At 36.8% G+C, this 22,465-nt stretch overlaps 1 protein-coding gene across 1 annotated transcript; it reads left to right on the top strand.

Moving 5' to 3' along the window:
- The first annotated feature begins 1,345 nt into the window (after window positions 1-1,345).
- On the top strand, window positions 1,346-22,208 carry PI4K2B (phosphatidylinositol 4-kinase type 2 beta). Its single transcript, XM_036382019.2, is given in 11 exon segments — window positions 1,346-1,498; window positions 1,500-1,656; window positions 5,717-5,874; window positions 10,808-11,008; window positions 11,525-11,656; window positions 12,978-13,131; window positions 13,839-13,906; window positions 14,397-14,493; window positions 16,935-17,068; window positions 18,142-18,201; window positions 20,735-22,208. Coding segments are annotated over 11 exon segments (1,476 nt in total). The 5' UTR covers window positions 1,346-1,357; the 3' UTR covers window positions 20,909-22,208.
- The last annotated feature ends 257 nt before the right edge of the window (window positions 22,209-22,465 follow it).

Genomic DNA, 22,465 nt, shown 5'->3' with positions numbered 1-22,465 from the left:
AAGGTCTTTAGGAAAATCATTAAGGTCCCTTCCAACCCAGGCCTTTCTATGAAATAACTAACGAGTTCTTTCTTATTTTCTTCAAAAGCATTACCTCTCAATCTTTTTAGAAGCTAGTGAATTGGCTGTTCAATTGAACATTATTGAAACAGATGCAACTTACTTGTAGCTAAAGGGAGGCGCAGTCTTACTTAACAGTATGCTGGGGAAAATGTCAGACTTCTCCCTTTTAGTTTGATCCTTTTGTTTGCTTCACACAGAAATTAACATCTGTTTAATTTTCTGTATGGAAAATTACATCCACTTGCTGTAACCTTCATATTTGTGTTTACTAGGCAACAAATTGGCTATTCATCTGGAGTCACAGCTGACTGAATTCACTTTTCATAGAAAGGAATAGGAACAGAAATGCAAGTGTGAACAGATTTTATCAAATAGTATAGATATTAATAGTTACACAGGTAAATGACACTCAGTGTAACTCCAAAGTCCACTGCCTGGCAGGCAACCCTAGACAAAACAAGCACAAGTCCGGCATTTCAGTAAGGTTATATTTTGTCGTAAATAAGAAAAGTGATTTTTTTTCCCCTGTAATCCAGATTATGCATATGTTAAATTCTTATACCATGCTCTTAACTGTGAGAATAATGAATAATAAATTTATACAATTACTAATTTTAGCTGAGAACTGATTTGCTCCCAGTATAACCCATAATCTCAATTCTGTGCAAATATTTAATGCATGTATCTTTCTCCCATATTTCACCAAAACTTGAGGAAAACCCCTCTTCAATAGACAGGATTGGGAGAACGCATCCAGGCTGAAATCCAATGCAGGGATTATAGTTGTATATGTTATATCGTTGTATATGTTGGGGTTATAGTTGCATTCGCTTTCTTCAGTTAATAACGCATGGATAGCGGGGGAACATGGAATTAATGGCAATGTATTCATACTGTTTTCTCTTATGCTGTTTTAGGCTTCGTTTGAGAAGTTACCGTGATGATGGTATAGAACAATGTTGTGCAAAGTTTGGGGAGGGAGAGCAGCTGGCTGTGGCAAGTGGTGGCCAGGAGGCAAGCATGTTCCAGGTGTAGAGCTAAGGCGAGTGTCAGGGATGTTTTAGTTAAACGTCCAGGGCTGAAAGCCGCCGTCCGAGCCCCTGACCGGTCTCTGCCCGGAGCAGCCCCAGGAGCTGGCGGCGCAGCCGCGGCCCCTTTAAGGCAGGTGGCGGGGCGGGCGCGCGCACGCGCGGGGCGGCGCAGTCGGAGCCGGAGCGGCGGGAGCGCCCCGAGCCCGCCCGGCCGCGCCGCCGCCGCCTCCTCCCGCCGCGCTCGGCCCCGGCCCCGGCCGCCCATGGCGGAGCCGGGCGCGGAGGAGCCCGACGAGCGGCTGCTGCTCCTCGTGGAGCCGCCGCCGTCGCCTCCTCAGGCGGAGCCGCCCCGGCGGGGGTCGCAGAGTGCGAGAGCCGCCCCCGGCGGGGCCGTGCGGCAGTGCAGGGGAGCCGGGGCTCGAGGAGGTGGAGGACTCGGAGGAGTCGGAGGACTCGGGGCCCGAAGGTGATGGGGAGGACGAGCCTCTCCTGCGGGCGTCGGGGAGCGGCCGCGGGCGGCGGGCGGGCGCCGCCTGGGCCAAGGAGCGCCGAGCCGCCGCAGGTACGGCCCGGCCCGGCCCGGGGACGCGCGGGGAGCGGCAGCGCCTGGGGAGGGTCTGGGGCAGAGGCAGCCCCTGCCTCGCTCTGCCCTTCCAGCGAGGCTACAAAAACACCTGGCGGGACTGAGGTGCGCTCGCTGTGCCGCGTCCGATGGCACAGCATCGGTGAGGGACAGAGGTGTGATGACCTCTCTAGACGTATGGGCTCGCTGACTGATAATGAAGATGCTGCAAAAGGGTAGAAATTGCACTGCTTTGTCCCTATGCTCAGGGCTGCATGAACTCGTTTACATCTTCATGAGTGTCTCCGCTGTCACTTCTCCCCGCTGTCTGCTCCTTTGTTGGGCCTTGTTTGTTTGTTCTGTCATGTTTGAAACTTGTGGCTTTGCCTGTTTTAAAGACTATTTTGTGGTGGGACTGGCTGCTGCTTCCCGAACACTTGGAGAAGTGTCAGGTTTTCAGTTTGACTTGCATATCCCACTAACTGCTTTTTTGGTGCCCTCATAGTTTCATCTTGAAAAACAAGTCAGTCTGTGTGTGTTGTTTTACTCATATGCTCACTTTGTAACCATCACATGCTTTAAGAGTTTTAGATGTGGGCTCTACTGTCATATTTTTGGTTTTCATAAAAATGCATCCTCTTTTTGTATTTTCAAATCAGTTCTTAAAGAGAGAAATAGAATGTGAAAGTCCAGAAATGCAAGAACTTAGTTATTAATTTGAAAGCAGATGTAAGGGTGCTAAATATTCTAAATATACTGGAAAAGTGATGAATTCCATTATATTTATTAATTACTTTCTTTTCTTTAGACTTTGAAGCTCTCTAATTCTGTGCAAGTTTCTATAAAAGTTTAAATCTAGGATGGGTTTGCTGACAGAAGTATGTGGAGTTCTATCACTTCTTTGTTTTTGCTGTTGTAATTATACTGTAGGATTTCTTGCCAGAGATTGGCAACACTGATTCTTTTGCAACAATAGAGTACTTGAAAAAAATTGAAACATCCCCCCCCATCGAGTTTAACAAAATAAGTTGTGCTAATAATTCTGTTTTAGTAACTACAGAGAACTTTTACTTGTTCAGCCATAAAGACAGAAAAATCTTGTCTTTTAAGCACTGGTCTCAAGTGTAGTGCATACCCGTAATGTAAACATGCCGTTAAACGTGAGAGTTTTCCTGTCTTTTTCCTACAAGACTTAAGATCTTCTAAGGAGATAATGCTTTTAGCAATGTATTTCTAGAAACTTTAAAAATAAGGTAATGCTTCAGAATGAAGGCTAGAGCCACGGGTCTTGCACCACTGAAGCAATTAGGATGGTGAAGGCAGTGTACTACTTGGAATCTGCCCCAAAAGTGTGTAAGAAAATCTCAGAACTGATACTGATTACAGCATCTCTTCCTTTGTTTCCTTGTCCTTACCTTTTCTGTGTGTGTGTAACCCTTGAAAGGTGCCGGATTGTTTCATGTGTCAGGTGGAGCCAACATGCACCAGATGTTATTCGTGAATCTTACTGAAACACAGTGTTTCCTTAATGGAGTTATGGTCAGAATAGGAGAAGATGCAATTGGTTAAAGTGGCTACCTTTAATCATGTTAATGTTTAAAAAGCATAAATCCAGCTTAGTGCTGAAGGAGTCCATACCTGTTACTCTTGCAAAGTGTGTTAGTTTAGCTTAGCTCATGTCACTGTTGACTTGATGAAAGAACAGGTTGAGGTGCATACATGGATGATAGCATTTGTATCTTCTTTGGCAAGTCTTCATCATTCCAATACAGAGGCTTCACAAACTTGGGCCTTGTCCAAATTAATGTGAAAAAAGTTCTCAAGCTTGTTAGTTTGACTGTGTGTGCGTGAGCCCTGTCTCCTTAGTGGGAGTTTAATGAGAAGAGTAATTTTCAACAGTAATTGCAAGAGAAACCTTAATTAGTTATAATTGTAAGTCTAGAGACTTTACTGGGAATAAGTTGTGACATAACATGCTTTCTCAGTGGAAAACTTGATTAAAATAATTTTTAAAAAAGAAACTAACTCAAAAAAACCCAAACCCTGCCACATTCAGCAAATACTATCTTCAATTAATATGGCTTATTTTCATATGGAGAGGGTTAATAAATTCCTTAAAAGTGCTAGTTTCCTTGTCAGCCTAAATGTTTTTGTACAGCCACATCACTGTTGTAACTGTGCTTCCTAGCAGCACAGTAGCAATATTGAGCAAATAATGAATTTCAAAAATTATTTATCTTTTCTTCTTTCAGCATGCAGTGTAATGGGGCTTTTTTGGTTTTAATTTATTTTTTCTGAAGTTGTCTTTTATGTTAGTAAAGACACTGTTGAAGAATTTCCTCAGACAGTGAGACTACTTAATGGTTCTAGATTCTAGAGTAAATGCACAGAAATTAAAAACTGACCTCTGAGTCTTCCACACAGTCAACTGCAATCCATGTGATACAAAGTTCATCTGTAGGTTTTCTTCATCTGGAAGGTAATTGTGCAGAATGACTTAGCACAGATGTTGCACTTCATTTGGTAACAGTATAATGCACAACACTGGTTTTGCTTTCCCTGACAAAAATATGAACTAGTTGGAGCTCAGCTGTGTGAGGTAATGTAGATGTGTGGAGATAGCTGAGGCTTGACTGTGAAATAAGAACCACTGATTTAAAATTACTTTTTCCATAAAAATAAGTTTGGTTTATTTCCTTAAGTAATTTGAGTACTTTGTGGCAGGAAAACCTTTGAACCTCTTCCCTCCCTCTTGTTGTCCAACTCTAAAGTCTTAAAGTGTAGTTTATCACAGCAGTATTGGCCAAGTAATTAAAACAGATTCTGATCTAATGGGCTGTAGCTGTTGATTTTTAAGAATGATCTATTAGCTTTAAGGTTTCTATTCCTTGTTGCAAACTTATATTAAGATTTTCCTATTTTTTAATGCTTTTTGACTATTTTTGTTTGGAGTCCATGTTACTATTTTAAATGGTACATGCAAGCAAGTGCTAATGTTCTAAAAAGCTTCAAAAACTGTCCTGAGCTACAAAAAAAAGTTTTGGGGTTTTTTTTTTTTTTGGTTGTTGTTTTTTTTTCTTTTTTCTTTATTATTTGGCTCTCCACGAACTGTTAAGGAGTATCTTTTTTGAATGGATTCTGTGTTGGTTGTCAATCCAGAAGGATGTATATTAAATTTCTTCAGTTGCTGAAATGGGAACAAAGCAACTTTATCTGTAAATGCTTTATTTAGAATAATGTAGCTGTTTGTTAATGGAGAAATGAGCCCTAATGCACAGGCCCTTTAGAATGCAATCGGTGAACATGTGAAACAATCCTAGCCTTAAAAGAAGATACAATAATCTACAGTATCAAAACTTGTGAAGAAATATTTTAAAAATTGTAAAGTCAGTGGTATTCTGGCACCTTCCTTTCTACTTGTCTTTCTAAATGCTTGCATGAAGTCCTAGAGTTTGCACAAATGTCTGCACAGACCTGACTTCTGGTCAGGCAAAGAAATGCTACAAGTTGCTTACAGTGTTAAATTTAAGGCTGGAATGGTGCTGGAGTGCAGGAGTCACTGCTGTGCCACTTGTGAGTGCTACATGTAGCAGATTATTCAGTGGATTAACTTCCTTGCATTTTAGCAGATAATAAACATGTTAGCCCAGCTCTTAAATGAATGGTACAATTCTATTCTAATAGTGGATAATGGGCGGGGCACAAAAATAATGTGTAAAATCTTTCATGCTTTTTTTATGTTGTGACTTCGAACTTTTTTTTTTCCTTAGACTTGTTTCAAAAATAAATATTAAAAAGAGAAATCCTTGAAAATTGTAAACACTTAGCAGTGGCAGTCTCAAATTTGTTGTTGCAGATTTGGCTGATTTACTTGAAACAAGAAGTTGATTAGACATGGATAAATGAGTGGAAAAACTTGCACTGATTGAATGGACCAGATTTTTTAGCCTGCTGTTGGATGGGTATCAGCAGGGAAGGCTGTTGGCTTATCAGGGTATTTGCTTATACTTAATTTGTAGTACAAGTTGCACTTAAGACTGGTTGTTTTCTTGTTTTTCAGGGCATACAGGACATACTGCAGATATGAATATATTTTTAGATGATCCAGAATTTGCAGAAATTGTTCTGAGGACAGAACAAGCTATAGAGTGTGGAGTTTTTCCAGAAAGAATCTCTCAAGGATCCAGTGGGAGTTACTTTGCTAAGGATCCAAAAGGGGTGAGCATGTTACTGCAAAGTCAGACACACCATCAGCAGCAAGCTGAAAATGGAAATTCAAAAATTCTGTCTAGATGCAAATTAATTTAAATAAGTTATTTAATAATTTATTGTGTGCCAAAATTTATTTTGGAAAAGTTAATGCAAGTAATACTTAGATTTCTAATTATGTCTTGCTACATAATCTAAGGCAAAATAACTATTATTTCTGCTGCAGCTTTATCATCTTTTTAATGATCTGTAACAAAGGAAAATGGAGAGAAAAAAAAGAGCCTCTAACATCTGAAAGCAATTCAGGAATTCCCTTGTGTAGAATCTTGTTCTCTTTATGTTTTAACTGATTTTTGCCCAACTGAGCTCCTGATTTCAGTGTGGTTTAAGTTTCTTTAGCTAAGCCTCTTATAGTTTTCTCTCTTTTCTTGTTAGCTGGGCCTTTATTTAGGTCATGTCTCCTTTCTCATATATGATTGGTATATGGGCAAGGAGAATGATATCATCAAATCTACCTTTTAACTTGTACCTGTCTGCTGGATCTTAGGTGCAAGATGTGGTTTCCCCTCTGCAAGATTTGGTTTTCCCTTCTGTACTTGGTAAATGGTACCTTGAATAGTGATCATCAGTGAGGTGTCCTAAATTTACTTTGAGACAGAGAAGAAATAGTTACCTGAATCTCTCTCTTGAAAAGTAACATGCAGTGAGCATTATTTAGTAAGAGGAAATGATGTCTCAGACACACTTTCACATTGTTTTCTTTAAATTAGAAATACTTTGCTACTGACCTGTTTCACAAAATAAGACCTCCAACTGCTCAACTTTTGTTAATTTGTCACATATGATTTTATTTTAAGCTCAATCAACAGCTTTTAGCTCTTAGATAGATGTAGATGTTCATTAATCCTGAAGATCCCAGTTGTGCTGGAAATGGAACACTTTGAATGCCTAGGCTTTCAGGGCATGTTCAAGATTTTTGTCATTCCCATGACAGTAATTTCCCTTTCATTCAGAAGGTTGTATGGTTTTTGTTTAGATTTTAGTCATATTATTGGTCATTAGAAAATATATTCCTGTTTTGCCAGTTAATTTTCATAGTTGTTTAGTTTGTTTTAATGGCAGTTTTCTGGTGATAGTTTTTACACTTTATTGAATAAGTGGTTTTGTTTGTTTTTTTTTAGTGGAGTTACCTGACATTAATATAAATAAATATGTCAATTTATGATTTTATTTTTATGTGGCAGAACCACCCCTTCAAAATCTTCTGAAAACTGCAGTTCATATGCCTGTGTTCCAGGAAAGTTTGTTAATAATGATCCCCTTCATTCTGGTGGAGAAAATAAAAAGGAGGGTCTCTCTCTTTTTGAAACCTGAAGGAAAACAAATCTTTCTGTAATGGCTTTGTGGGATTCTTGCTATCACGTGCAATGCTGTAAATATCAAAACTTCTTTAGAGTTCCAGCTTCAGGTCACTCTTTTATAGTAGCTTAGATCTCAAGTTCTTTGAGTTTTTCTTAATGCTGTGCAATCAAGATTTTTTTATTCTTAGAAAGTTAGTAGACAAATCACTAGGGAAAGGAAATCATACCATATGTGCAAATCTGTTTTGTCTTAAGCTTATCTAGGTTGATTTTGCTGGGTTTTGGTCACTAGCAAATGCCTGAGGTACTGAGCCCTCGCAGTGGTGAGAGTGTGTTTGTGCATCATTTTAGTGTAAATATAACCATAGTACTTTGAATGGGCCATATTATTCCCTGTTTCTTATGTGATGATTTTCTTATTTGTTTCACTTTTCTTTTGCTGTGTTGTTTTTGTTCCTACTTAGTTTCCAGTAGTGACTTGCCCTCCTCCCTTATGCAGGTCATTGATTTGAATATAAGTATTTAGGAGAAACAAAGATTGAGAGAAGAAGACTGATTATTTTATATGGTTCAGAAAAAATTTATTGCAAAATACGAAAGTAGTTGGGATATGGGACTGGGAGAATAATGATACTGAGTGCTTAGCAGACTTTAAATTTTGCTTTCACTATTTGCTTTTGTTCCAGAGCTTGTCTGTGTTTGCTATCTATATTAAAGGTCTGATAAAACTTCGTTTTGTCAATAGTGCAGCTTTCATGTGTAGAATGGATTTCAGATCCTGTTTGAGTATTGCATCATTCCACTTCAGACCGGTTCTGTCACTTTCTTTCTCCTATTCCTCTTGAGTAATCTCCTTTCTTATTCTGGAAAGGAGCTCATTAAAGATGTGCTAAGCCTTTTTACTGGTCACCTTCTGAAGTGCCCAAAATGAATACCAAATTACAGATAAAATAAGCAGTTTCCATTAGGTCACCTTATATGCTTATTTGGTTCTATCAGAAATATAAACTTCAAATTGCATAATTAAAATTAGCTTTTTGCATTTATTGGCTAAAGTTATATGGCTGCATACTGAAATGGAGTTTAGTACTTAAGCAGCACTATTACAGAAGGCTTGAATATATCTGTGTTTGTTGTTCATTATGTAAGCAATAAGTAAAAGACATGATGTCTATTACAAGTTGTTCTGCAATATGTTCCTGACAGTTTTAACTAATTGCCAGTGTTAATAGAGTCAGTCTATAAATGCGTTTTTACTGACAAAATTAGGACTGGCCTTGGTCGCTTGTTCTATAGATTTAACTTTTTTGTTCTGTTCTGGTCCTCGACAGCAGTGGCTCTGCAAAGTTTAGCAAAAGTTCTAACTTCAGCAAAGCCTTGAAAACCATATCTAGATTTGACTGTACAGCACAGTACAGTCCAGACTGCTAACAGAATGAGCTAAGCTCCTTTTTTAAATGGGCACTTACTAGGAAGTATTAGCCAGAGAGTGATTCAGAAGAGATAATTAAAGGTTTGGCATGTACTTCTAAATACACCACAGTGATTCCAAGAAAAGCAAAGCTACTAGCTTTGTTTTAAGCAGGTAGATACATGTGATTCAATAGGAAAAAAATAAATAATTTTTTAACAATTCTGAACCTAACAGTACGATTTTGACTAAAGTAGTATTCCAAATGCTGTGAATTAAAAATAAAAAAAAAAATTGTAAAGTATTCAAAAAACATGCTGGCCTCTCACATTGCATAGCATATTTATTGCATTTGTATAGGTCTAAGTGAAATTTTGTCTGTGCAGGTGTATTCAAGGTTTTGAATGCAACATTAGAATCACTGATAACAGCACACCAAACCCAAGAGAATTCTTGTCAATTTGTTGCTCGAGTCTGTTGATAGGACACTAATTCTATAGTATGACTGCAAATAATAGCATTTTGTAACTTAGTTTACTTTAGCTAATGAGAATTAATCAAAATAGATGGATGAGACATACAATGCTACTAATGCCTGGTGTCTTGTGTATTTGTTTACAAACTGAATGAATTAAATTTTCTGTAGTTAGTCTTGGGCAATCTTAGACAAAGCAAGATTGTCTTGGAAAAATTGGTTGAAAAATCTCTAGAACTTAAACCAGCTGGTCAGATCCTCTCCCAAATGCAGCTGAATCAGCAGCTACTGAAGAATACTGCTGGTTTCTGACTGCCAGCAAACGTGTTCATGACCTGAGTGTGAATCAGCTTTGAGTCTTGGTGCAACAACCGGTAGTGTTCAGCTTACTGGGATACTCACTTTTTTCCTATGGATTTAGTAAAGTACTAATATGTGAAAATGCTTCTTAAACAGTTGTCCTTAAGTATTTATCAGAAAGAATTTTATTTACTTGCCATTGTGCAGTGAGAAGGGATTTACTTGCCATTGTCCAGTGAGAAGATGCAGAATTTCTAAGGCATTCCACTTGAGCTACTGAAGAGTCATTATGAGAACTTTGTGTACTAGGCCAAAGTTTATCACAGACAATTGAAAAGTTATATATTTTAATGTGGAAATAACCCTGTGGACTGAGGTTAACAAATATAGAACCCTGTGCAGAAGGCACCTTGAGAAATTGCCAATTTAATGCTTGTGCTGTGGAGCAGCATTGTTTTAACATAACTCCTGAGGAATGTCTAACTAACCTTTTGTTAGTTGCACCCTGTTTAGGAGACTGCAGAACCTGGCTGGCTGTTCCAGTCTCAAGCTGCACTTAAGTTTCTAAAGGATTTCTTTTTTTGCAGCTTATCTGCTGGGTTTAACCCTGTCATATTTTGGCTCCTTAACAGTAAATGTGTTGTTCTTTTTTTTTCTATAGCAACATATTCTGTAGTTCATCATGCCTCAGTTTGCTCTTAGCTTAAACATTCACTGTTCCTACTGTCCTTCATTATTCACATATTTTGTGCTTATTCTTTTTTTTTCCAGCTTTCTCCAGTTTGTTAACAGATTTCTTAAAGCATAGTGTCCAAAATTGGGCTCTGACTAATTTTAAAAACAGGGCTCTGACTAATTTTAATATTTACTGTGTGTCTCTGATGTTAATGATGGCTGATGGTCATTTTGATCCATTCAAACTCAGGGTAATATGAAAAGTAGATTTAAAATAAAATAAATCACTTGATTTTTAGTGTTCTATATGTTTGTCACTTTTGTGGGGCCATTGCATCTCTGAAATAAGTGGTCAGTGTGTTCTTGGTGGGCTGAAAATTGTTTTTAAAGCTATTTTCAGAACCTCCTTTTTTAAGAACATAAATATATATTTTAAAATGCAATCCTTTTGAATTTTGACAGAATGTTTTGAAAAAGTAAATGTTAGTTTGGATTTTCTCTTACGAAGAGCTTATTTTGAATTTGTACTAATCCTAAAGAAGCACTTAGTGATAAATTTATTTGGAATTCTGTTTTGTTAGTTTCATCATCTGAAAAGAACAACTGTAAAACACACTGGATATGATTTTACCAATATTTTCAAATAACTACTTTTAAAACTAATTTTAATATTTTGCAGCTCAAAGTGCTCATATTTTAATTTTATGTTATTTACCTTAGAAAATTGTTGGAGTGTTCAAACCAAAATCTGAAGAGCCTTATGGACATCTAAATCCAAAATGGACCAAATATTTTCACAAAATATGTTGTCCTTGCTGCTTTGGCAGAGGCTGCCTCGTTCCAAATCAGGGATATCTCTCTGAAGCTGGTGCCTATCTTGTGGATGAGAAGCTGGGGCTTGGAGTTGTACCTAAAACTAAGGTAAAAGTTAAAACACATAAATTTCTGAATTAAAAAAAAAGTTCTGACATGTCTGTCAGTCTGTGAACTGTGGTTGTATAGATAGCCTTGTATATCATGTGTTATTTATAAGTTATTTATAAACTTCTGCAAGTACAAAGGCACAGTGGTTTGATGTAAAAAAAAGTGACTGTGATTTTTGATTTAATGGATAATTTTGAGATCTGAATTGAATCTCTTCTTTGGAACCACTTTCTAGCATTTTCCAATACCTTTTGTGCCTCATGTTTTGATGAGATTCAAATTGCAAAAGCCAGCATATAAAATTCTCATTTTTGTTTGGGATATGTAAAATAGAGAACATTCACCTTTTCATATAAAATTTATCTGTTGAAAATGCCTGATGCTTGCTTTTTATTTTTAATTTTTTTTTATAACTGAACATAACATGAATTGTAAATTTCCAGTTGAAATAATGAGGAATTCTGAGCTGTGTTTAACTTTGTTTAATTTTAAGGTTGTCTGTTTAACTTTAAGGTTGTCTGGCTTGTCAGCGAGACCTTTAATTACAGTGCAATAGATCGTGCAAAGTCAAGAGGAAAAAAATATGCTTTAGAGAAAGTGCCAAAAGTTGCTAAAAAATTTAATAGAATTGGACTACCTCCTAAGGTAAGATCAAAAATAGGTAATTTGTGCATGTCCTGATTCTTACATAAAACTTTTTTTTAAAAAAGGAGTATTTATAAGTAACTTCCATGATAGAAGAGAAAAACTTGCTGTTTGTTAAAAACTGTGTGAAATTTGATATGTCTGTTTCCATGTAACATGTATCCACTCTTACATCATTCCTTCTTCTGAACTATTTTAATAATCTTTTCACTTTTTGTTTCAGTTAACAGTTGAGTTTTCTGCTGGAGTAGTAACATATAAATTGTTATATATCTCATTTTTGCTCTATTGATTCTTTACTACCTGTCCTTTCAGTGTCATGTTTTGATATTGTCAGTCTGTTTTTTTCCCTGCAGTTTATATAATTTAAAATGTTTTAAGTTTTTTTTTTTGCCTGCTTTTGTTTTTATTCTTTTGGGTACCCTGCTGTTGTGTTCTCCCTACTTCCCTTTTGTCTTAAGTGAGGACTACACTGACTAAAAACCTCACATCTTTCTTGCCTAATGAGCCTTACTGTATCCCCAGAATATCATTACAGTGTTCTAATCCTAAGCTTCTAAAACACAGGTTACGTACAGTTGGGTAATCCACTTGTGGCAGTTCCCAGCAGTTTAGATCCATGTGACAGGGGTTGTGCAAGCTTGGATGAGCATGGTTATTCCACATGCTGTGTGTTTATCTGTCTGCATTTTAGTTCTGAAATAGAAGTTCTTGAGTTTCAATCTTGAGCACCTTTCACATATGTATGAAGTCTATGCCAGCTCTCCTGTTCTTCCTTGGACTCTTGGGAAATGTATTTCAGCCATTTTTTGCAAAAAAACATCTGTCTTGAAGAAAGTGGTTAATGCTGCTGTTCTTATCAGTGATGCTTTAAGGCTTTTCAGAGAGGAAGATTTTTCTCTTGTAATTTTTAGTGAGTGTTCTCTGAACTACTGAAACAAGTTTTCCAATGAAAAAGAGAAACAGGTGTTACATCTTCTGTTTCATATATTTCTTGTAATACTAACTGTTCATTTACACTGAGCTGCCTGGCTATATTTTATTCCTGGTAAGCTCACTGAGTATTTTAAACAAGTATTTTTTAAAAAATCACCACCAGAACCCCCAGAAACCCACCTTCACATGATTTGACTCTTACCTTTTTGTTACAAATATAGGAATAAAAGAGAAATTTACTTACTATTTAATTTAATTTATTTTAATGTCATACTTCCTGTGTCTGAACTTTGAAAGTATATAATGAATTTTTTCTGGTAATGTTGAGATTACTTATGTGACCTACCCATGTGCATTTTCCAAATACAGTTTCTTAATATTTTAGGTTGGCTCCTTCCAGCTGTTTGTTGAAGGATATAAGGAAGCTGACTACTGGCTCAGGAAGTTTGAAGCTGATCCTTTACCTGAGAACACAAGGAAAGAATTTCAGTCACAGTTTGAAAGATTGGTTGTCTTGGATTATGTCATCAGAAATACAGGTATTTGTTACTGTCTTTTGGTATTTGTCTATTTTTGTGAGGCAGAAAGCAATGCTGCCTGAAAGCCTGTACTTAAGGCTTTTAATGCATTTCATATGCTTTTCTCATATTGATTGAAGGCCATAAAGGTCCTACAAATCCATGCAGTCATCCTCTGTCTGAAAGACCTTGTCAGAGTGTTTAATCTCACAGTTTTTCTGAAGAGTGCAGGCATTTTCTGTTTCTTGCCCTTCTGTTCAATTTTGCCCCTTCTCCATCTTTGTAGAGTCTGTTTTCTCCATGTAGTCAAAGGTCACATTATCTACAATTTTGGAGGCCTCCTCCATTTCCTCACCAGCATTAAAACAAGCTGAAAAATTAAGTAATTTGAGTCCGATAGTGTTTTCCTCAGGAAAAATGCACACCCAACCAGTCTTTCTGCATAAAATGTAAGAAGATAGTTTCTTTTTGCCTTCTTGATATTTTGCTGCATATTCAGCCAGTTGGGGAACCTAAAGAAGGAACACATGGTAAATTTGGTCTTTCCACTGAATTGGTTGCCTGTACATTTCAGTAAAACTAAACCACATGTGATGGGAAAAACCCTTTTTGAACAGTTTTGCCTAACTCCATGGGTGAAGTGTCAGTTTACAATACTGTTGTATGTCACTCTAGATGATGATTTTTTTATAAATGACATGTTGTGACATGTATTTTCCTGTTTAAAGACAGAGGTAACGACAACTGGTTAGTCAGGTACGAAAAACAAGATGATGCACTTGATCTGTCAGATAAGGTAAGAATTGTACTCTGAAACTTATATTCTTTAAATTGTTTAGTTTTGTAACTTTTCTTTCTGAAGATTAAGGGCATATCCTTAAGCCTGGTGCATGGTCTCAAGAAATATGATAGCTACAAATTATTGTGGGCAAAATGAGTGGAAAAGCTGTTTTGATTAGACTAGGTAGAACAGTGCTAGAAACTATTTTTATTGTTCTGTATTTTCACTGTACTAGCTCTGGGCTATAACAGTAACAAAATCCACTGTTGCTCAGGTACATTTCTCATCCCTTTGTGCTCTGCTTATCTTGTGTTTGGGGAAGGGCTTCTCTTTCATGGTGGCAGAGTAAGAAATTATGCATGGTGGAGTTTATTTGGCTACTGGTTTATATTGTTTAAGTTGAATTTAAGCAGTGAAGCAACAAAGTATATCATTTAGTGTTTTTAATGAGTTTTGCTGTTTGTGTAAGCATGTATCACTTACTTTTTGAATATTCCTTCTGTAGGATAGCCAATGGACTACAACTAAAGAATCTATTAAAATTGCTGCAATTGACAACGGTTTAGCATTTCCTTTTAAGCATCCTGATGAGTGGAGGGCATGTAAGTACTGCATTCTTCAATCATTTTCCTTTTGGGAGTGTAACTTCCAAAGAAGTAATTTTTCTTTGTGTTGTTGTAGTAAGGAGGTAAGAAATCACCACTGTAACTGTCTATTGAATTTTTAAATAATGTACTCTTCTTCAGGAAGTTAGCAACAAATGCCATTTTTGCAGTGGTATATGTGATTTGGTTCTTGTTGATATTTTTTACCTTTAAGCAATATTAATACATGGACACTCATAAACATAGTAGTATATGTACTGGTGGAATTGGAAGGATTTAGCATCGTGTTTCTCACACAGGTTTTCTTGAAAAACATAGTGGAAAATAACTTGATGGCAAAGATTTGCAAGTTGTCCATCTGTTGGCCAAATTTCTATTTCAAAATGAAGGGTACTCTTGTAGGGGGACAAGTAGGCAGGTTGTTTTTCTTGTTTTCAGCTTTAGCTAAGGTTGTTTTTTCTTGTTTTCAGCTTTAGTTTTAAGCTTTAGCTTTAGCTAATTTAACTTTGTAGAAGTTAGTATTTAGTCAGTCAATTTTCCATCTGATTGAAAATACTATGCCTGTTAAAATGAGGTTGTTTTTGACCACATCTCTGACTACTTATCATTAGGAGGGAAGTGCCCAACAGGGCTTGCAGTGACTTCTGTGGGCTATTATCCAGTCAGGTAATTCTGGCAGTTAGGTGTGGGCTAGTTATGCTGTCAAAAGGCTGGTTAAGTACTCCACCCAGAGCTCTGTGCAGTCTCTGTCTTGATTCTAAATAGATGCTGTCCTATATATCTCTTGGCCACAGTCACTTCTCTAGCTGTTCTAAAGACACAGAAATTATTGCTTATTTTATACCATCTTTACTTCAGCATCAAAAAGAATAAACTTGCATGATCCTTTAGAGTTCTTTTGCAGATAGACCGGTGTGTGATAGTTTTGTCAAAGTAAACTTGTAGCAATATTTTTACAAACTGCAGTCTCTTACCCCCTAGAGCATGGTTTTGATGACTAGAGCTACTGGGTCACTGAGAATAACCTTCTCAAAGTGAGAGAGCAGAATTTGCAAAAGGCATGACATTGGTCCAGCAGGGATGAACAGGGAAATCCTGACTGAATTGGGATGCAAAATTTAAGTACATTTTTTTTAAAAAAAGAAAAGATATAGAGACTTCCCTGAAAAAACAGAGAATTTTTCCAAAAGTGCAGTTATGGAGTTTGGAATGTTGGAGCTTGGCTGGAGTACAGAGGACATAAAGAGCAACAAGAAGGGGCTGGGTAAATTAGAAGTGAGAGTGGGACTTAAGAAAAGTACAGAAAAGACATAAAGGCATAAGAAAGAACAAGTTACTCAATGCTGACTTAGCTTCAGTTTTCACTTGCGAGATTTGCTCTCTGTCTCTTGGATCTCAAAGCTGAGAAGTAGAGCCCGTGGGAGTGAATCCCCAAGGCAGAAGAAAGGGAGCACTTGAGCAAGGTGGTCATACAGAAGTTCATAGGAGTGGATGGGATGCAGTGGAAACAGTGGCAGTGGTGCTGTTTGTAAGACAGTTTCCTCATCCCTCTTGAGAGACTCCAGTAATGTGAGAGGTTGCTCAGTCTCCGTGAAGAGTGTGGAATGAATCATCCTGGAGGCTGCGTTTAGGCTCATGAAGAACAAGGTGGTGATGGGGAAGCCAGCATGGATTTACCAAGGACAAACTGTGCTTGATAACTAGGCAGCTTTTAATGATGACTGCTTCAGTGGCTGAGGGGAGGGTAGTGAATACTGATTTTTCATTTTTTTTTTCCTTCACTTTGGCAAGGACTTCTACATGCTCTGTCATAGTATTATTGTAGGGAAATGTGAGATATGAACTGAGCAGACTGTGTATGTGAACTATGTGGAAAGCTGGCTGGACTGTCAGACTCAAGGGGCAGTGGGCAATTGTGAGCAAGTTTGGGGGGTGGCCTGCTGCTAGTGACTTTGCTCAGCTCCTGTAGTTAACAGTTTGATGTCTTGTTTAACATCTGGTAACGTTAATTGCTTTTGCAGTATAATTTGATAAAAGCTGTCTAATAGCAATTACATGAAAAGTAATGAATCCTTTTCTTTCAACATACTCAGAAAAAGGCATTTAAAAAAATTTAAAATATATTAAAAATAGTAGCATTTGATTGCAGCTATTATTTCACTCCAAAGGAAACTGCCTTACTAAACTAGGGGGAGGCCTCAACCGTTGCTTACCATGTTTAATTTATATACCTTTTTTGCTTATTATATTTCACTGTTTGAAAAAATGGCTTAGCAGTTGTAAAGCTGCTCTGGTAATTGCAGCCAAAAGCAACGTATGGGGTAACAATGTTGGGAAAAAGGGGTGTTATCCAAGGTGAGAACTTGAAGTAGGTACTACTGGACTCAGATTTTCATTTTTGCTTGTTTATCATTAAGTGCACTGTTTTTCTGCATTAGATCCCTTTCACTGGGCTTGGCTTCCTCAAGCAAAAGTTCCTTTCTCTCAGGAGACCAGAGACCTGGTTCTTCCTCGCCTTTCTGATATGAACTTTGTACAGGACCTTTGTGAAGACCTTTATGAGCTATTTAAGGTGAATCAAGTGCTTCTTTGAATTAACTGTTACTAAAGTAGCTGATACTTGTCATGGGACAGTTACATTCACAAAAGGAATAATCATCTAACTGCTGAATGCCAAGATACTATGCTGTTTTAACATTGGCATGGTAGAAAGGGTTTATGTATTAATAAGGAAACTGTCACCAAGGTGGTTAATTGATAGTAATTAGCTAATCTGGAAAAATAAATTAATTATTCTGTATCTAAGTTTCACATGATTAATTAAAGCTAGTTTACTCTTACATCACAGATCTGTGTAAAAACAGCATTTAACATACCTATGTGGTGTGTATACACTTAAAGTGTAGCTGTGAGGATATCATGTATTTAAGATAACTTAAAGTACTTCCATACCTTTCATATACTTAATTTTATATGCATATATTGTGCTAAGCTGCTGCTGAAATCCTGATCATATTGAAAGTCAAACTCACTTTAAAATACTGAAACTGTCTACAGTATTGACATGTAAAGAGTGTCCTTCTTTAAAACATCTTGTAACCATTTGTGCCAGATCTTCAAGTGAAATAATCCCATAAAGGATTGAAATAATTGGAAATATTAAACTTTTAATGAAAATGCAGGTGTAATGTCAAAACTAGATCCTGAAACACAGTTTTGCTATATTTGCATATTTGGCTCATTTGTGTTCAAAATGCCTCTAGGTGTGTTAGTAAGTATTGTTATATCTGAAGGAGGAAGTATTTTTCTGCTGGAGTCATCATGAAAGAAAGAGCACTGTAATGTGTGATAATATTAAGCCTGGTGTCTACCACCTGTTGGTATTTACCAATGCCCAAAACTGGTATCCACTGATGTATTTTATTTTATGATGTGGAACAATCTTCATTTTCACATATGTAAACTTGATGCAATAAATTGACCTTTTTGTGATCCATACTGACATTCAATTTGAAGCTGTCAAAAATTATTATAGTGTGGGTAAATATGAATATGCATATTATGATATTGATGAATTTGCATGCTGAATATATAGCTAAAAATAAATTATTTATTTACTATAAACTGTTTGTTTTCTAAATAAAGACTGACAGAGGATTTGACAAGGCTACTTTTGAAAACCAGATGTCTGTTATGAGGGGGCAGGTAAGACTGCTTTTTTACATTTTTATGTATTTAACTTGTCATCACTCCTCAGCTGCTTTCTTTAGAGCTACAAAAACTAACTCCTATGAACGCCATTTGAAGGAATTTTCATCTGAGAAGACTAAATTTCTTTCTAGAGTTTGTTCTTATTTGTGGATAGATAAAGCAGTAGAAAGTGTATGCTGATTTTTTTTTTATTTTTACAGAAAGTGCTTTTATTCTAATTCTGTTTTATTGGTTTTGTGGGGAAAGGGGGGACATAACTGTATATTCTTGGCAGGTATTTTAAAAATGAAAAAGAGTCCTAAATTTGGAAGGAAAATTTGATGTCTGATTTCATGATGCTATTAAAATAAATCTGACTTTATTTTAGAGGGTCAACCTGATAATTAAAAGCAATATTAGGTAATAAAATTTCTTCATCCTATCAAATATTGAAACCATACTTCAAAACAGCCCAGCCATTTTCAGTTTAGAAATTTGATCCTATTTAAATGCTGGGCTTGTTTGGTTTTGTTTTCTGGATTTTTTTGTGGGTTTTTTTTTGTTTTTTTTTTTGTTTTAACACTAAAGTAAGTGAGGAGGGGGTTTCTCCATTCCTCCTATTTTACAATTTGACTGATGTCAAATACTAGAGAAAAAGCTTTAGCAAAGAATAAATTTAGTTCATTGTAGGTATAAGAGAGTGATTTCTTCAAGTGTAGGGCAATTGAACTAGGCAAATTAATAGTCCCATTTGCCCTGAATTTATTGAAACTTAGTCCTTGTGTTCATAAATTCAACATGGATAGTTTTAAGACAATTTCTAGAGTGTCTTAACTCAATGTTTTCTCTGTAGAATTTCCTATATCAAGATGTACCTTTCACGAGACTGCAGCTCAGCTTAGTCAAACATAATCCCAGTTAACATCTTTTGTGTGGTAGCTAAAAGACAGCAAGCCTTACTTACTAAATTGAATATTAGGAGTTGTTTCTGAAATAAGTCTTCTGAGAAGTTTGTGTAGTCACTGGAAGGCTGGTTCTTGAAGTACTCATGCATCCTAAACTGTATTAAGTAGGTTTTTTCTGATGAGACAATTGGCTTCAGGGACTCTGTTATTTAACTAAACACTTGAGGAAAAACATGATTGATATAATTGAAAATGGTGTAGCTGAGGTTGTCAAAATTAATTTTCCACTATAAAGGCTGCATATGGACCCCTTCTTCACGCACTGTCCCTCAGGTGGATTTTAGCAGATATTTGTTTTAGTTTTGGGGTTTTGTTTACCTCTCTCTAACTATGTAAGAGTGTGTGTTTCACTGTGGGAAATGTCAGGTTTTCAGGCATGGAGGAGATACAGATAATGAGTAATCCTTGGATGCTATTGGAAATACATTGGCAGACAATGCCTTTTAGCACTGATTTTAAACTTGGTTTTGGTGTAAAACCAAAGTATGTTACTAGGGCATTATAGAAGACTTGGCTATAGACTTTAGATCACATGCTAAAGAATTCATTCAGTTGGGATGAATTTGCAGTATATCCAAAGCATTCAAATATATCCTTAAAAATGAGAAATTAAGAATTAGAAAATGATGAATCTAGATACAGAAACTGTAGGGAAACATACCTTGCATGGAAGAGTCAAGGTCTTTAAATCTAAGATAGCAAACATAGTTAGAAGCCTATTTCTGTGAAGCATAGGAAAATTTTGGGACGGGTTTCAAACCCAAAAGAAACAGTTCTCTCAAGAATGTAGAGTCTAAGCAACGGGTAACACATCTACAAAAGGTTGCCTTAGAACTTTGAGAGTGTAAATGTCAAGTGGAGGTGCTAGCAGAACCAAATTGCAGTAAATCATGCAAAAGACTTTGTTGGGGTTCTGTAGCCATGGAAGAGCAGAAGAAGCAGAGGATCAGTCTTACAAGGAAGAAAAGGGCATTGTGCATGGGGAAAAAAGGCTTGGTATTAAGGATAATGCAAATGTGTCACTAGAGCTAAATGGAATACTTGCCTCAGTTTTCAGCAGGATAACATTGAACATGGAAAGTTATGAGGGCAGTCCATGAGCACTGAAGTTTTGGAGGAAAGATAACAGACTTCTTGGAGCTGAGGCCTGAATTTGGGTCTTAGCACTGGCTTTGGTATGAGCTAATTATATGACTGCATATCTTCTGATATGAAAATAAGTTATAGCTAAACTGCTGGTACGTCTTATGTTAAATCATGTTGATGGCTTTCTTATAGGCATTTTTTCACTAAAGGTGCAATGCTTTCAAGAGATGTGCTAAATTTAAAATATTCTTAGAATTTTCTGAAAATTTGAAGAGGACTGCATGAAATAGGAAAAGAATGGAAGGGTAGACAGCAGTAGGATGTATTCATGTTACCAAATAAACAAAACATTTCTACTTGCAATAGCTATCTTTTGAAATGAATTTATTTAGCAGTACAGTCCTCTACAGAATTGAAGAGTGGCATCTAAAATGATAAGCCTGATAGCCACAGTTTTATTTGTGCATCCTAACCTCACCTGCTTTTACTCTTTTTAGATACTAAACCTTACTCAGGCATTAAAGGATGAAAAGAGTCCCATTCAGCTTGTTCAGATGCCACGTGTGATTGTAGAGCGAAGTAGCACTGGAAGTCAGGGCCGAATTGTTCATCTGAGTAATGCTTTCACACAGACCTTTCACAGCAGGAAGCCTTTCTTTTCCTCCTGGTAGCAACAAAAATACGTGGGAAGAGTAAGTTTCTCTAAACTTTAGAAAGCTACTTCTGTGTAAAGGCTCTGCAATAATGTACTTCTGCTGTATACCAAGAGCTCTGACTGCCAACACCTCAGAACTTAAATTCTAAAGACTTAAGAAATGTAGTTTGAATGTAATAAAAGTTTACAATTTTTGTGTCAAAATTGTGAATTCTTATGTCAGGGAATGAAAAGAATTTGTCCATACTGTATTTTTATAGGCTAAATTAATGTATTCTGAATAATATTCTGGATAAGGGAAGAAAATTTGCATATGCTGAGAAACTAATTTTGAGTACAATAGGAATTTTTGTTTAATATAAATGTGAGAATCCATACACTATAAGTTTCTTTTTATATGGCCTTTAAAAAAAACCGTTTAGAATGTTATCTTTGATTGTGAAAATGCTTTTTCTTGGAATTTCTTCCTGGTATTTTGAACTGGTTATAGATTTTTGTAGACTAGTTACTTGAAAAGTCATGCACTTAAAAAAAGAAAGATCAATCTGTCCTTGAAATACAAGTTAAAGAAATGGAGAAGGGGGAAAAATGCTCCAAGTAGGCTTTTTTTGCACACAGGGACCAAAAATAGTTTAATAGTTGAATTACAGCAAAATTCAACCTAAGTAAATACACAGTTTCTACTGTGACAAAATACACTCAGTGTATGTTTCAGAGGCTGAAATGTCACTGTAGTGTTTGGCACTTGTATATTTAAGCACATGTATGAAGATCTGTGATATTTCTTTGGAGATGCATCACCATGAATGAATTGAATTCCACCATATTGTTACAGGTTTGGTTTGCCATTTATGTAAAAATGTGTTCATCTCTCGTCACCAGAGTGGTTCTTCTGCTAATGACAGAGGCACTAATGTGTTCATCACAAAGCCAGTCTGCCTTCTAAATTTCTACCTAAACACAGTTTGGGTTTTTTTGACTGGAAAAAAAAAAAAAAGAGGAAAAAAACCTGGAATACCTACAGCACGGAGAATTACTTTTGTGCCCTGGATAATGTTGTGCTCACCTGCCAATTGCCATTTGCATTTATGTTTAAGTTACCTGGTTTAAGACTTGACAGTCATGTTTCTAGGTCTGTGACTTATGTAATGTGGGAAATATTTTTATTTTAATAATTTTCTGGACATTTAAGACTGGGAAGGGGAGAAAGATTGCTGCTTTTATGAAACTTTCAGTATTTCAGACATTGCTGTATTTTGTAATTCTAAGCAATATTGTTGAACTCAGAAATAATAAAATGCTTGTATTTTATATAATTTTGAGTGGGTGTGAATATTAATGTAGTATGTCAGCAACTTCAACAACCTGAAACGTGTAAACCTTAAATGTCAAACACGGTACAGTGCGGTTCAAAAGGGAGGGAAATGCCTGCCTAAGCTCTCCCTGGCTGTTTCTGTCCGAGCAGTTTATCAAGAAATGAGCGCTGTTGTGTGTGGGGCTGCCCGCGGCCCCGGGCCTGCTCTGGGCTCTGCGCGGGGCCGCCGCTCCGCTGGGGGGCGCCACCAGCCCGCCC

The sequence above is a fragment of the Molothrus ater genome, chromosome 4, assembly GCF_012460135.2.
Source record: "Molothrus ater isolate BHLD 08-10-18 breed brown headed cowbird chromosome 4, BPBGC_Mater_1.1, whole genome shotgun sequence".
NCBI lineage: Eukaryota > Metazoa > Chordata > Aves > Passeriformes > Icteridae > Molothrus > Molothrus ater.
This window is presented reverse-complemented; position numbering and strand designations above follow the sequence as displayed.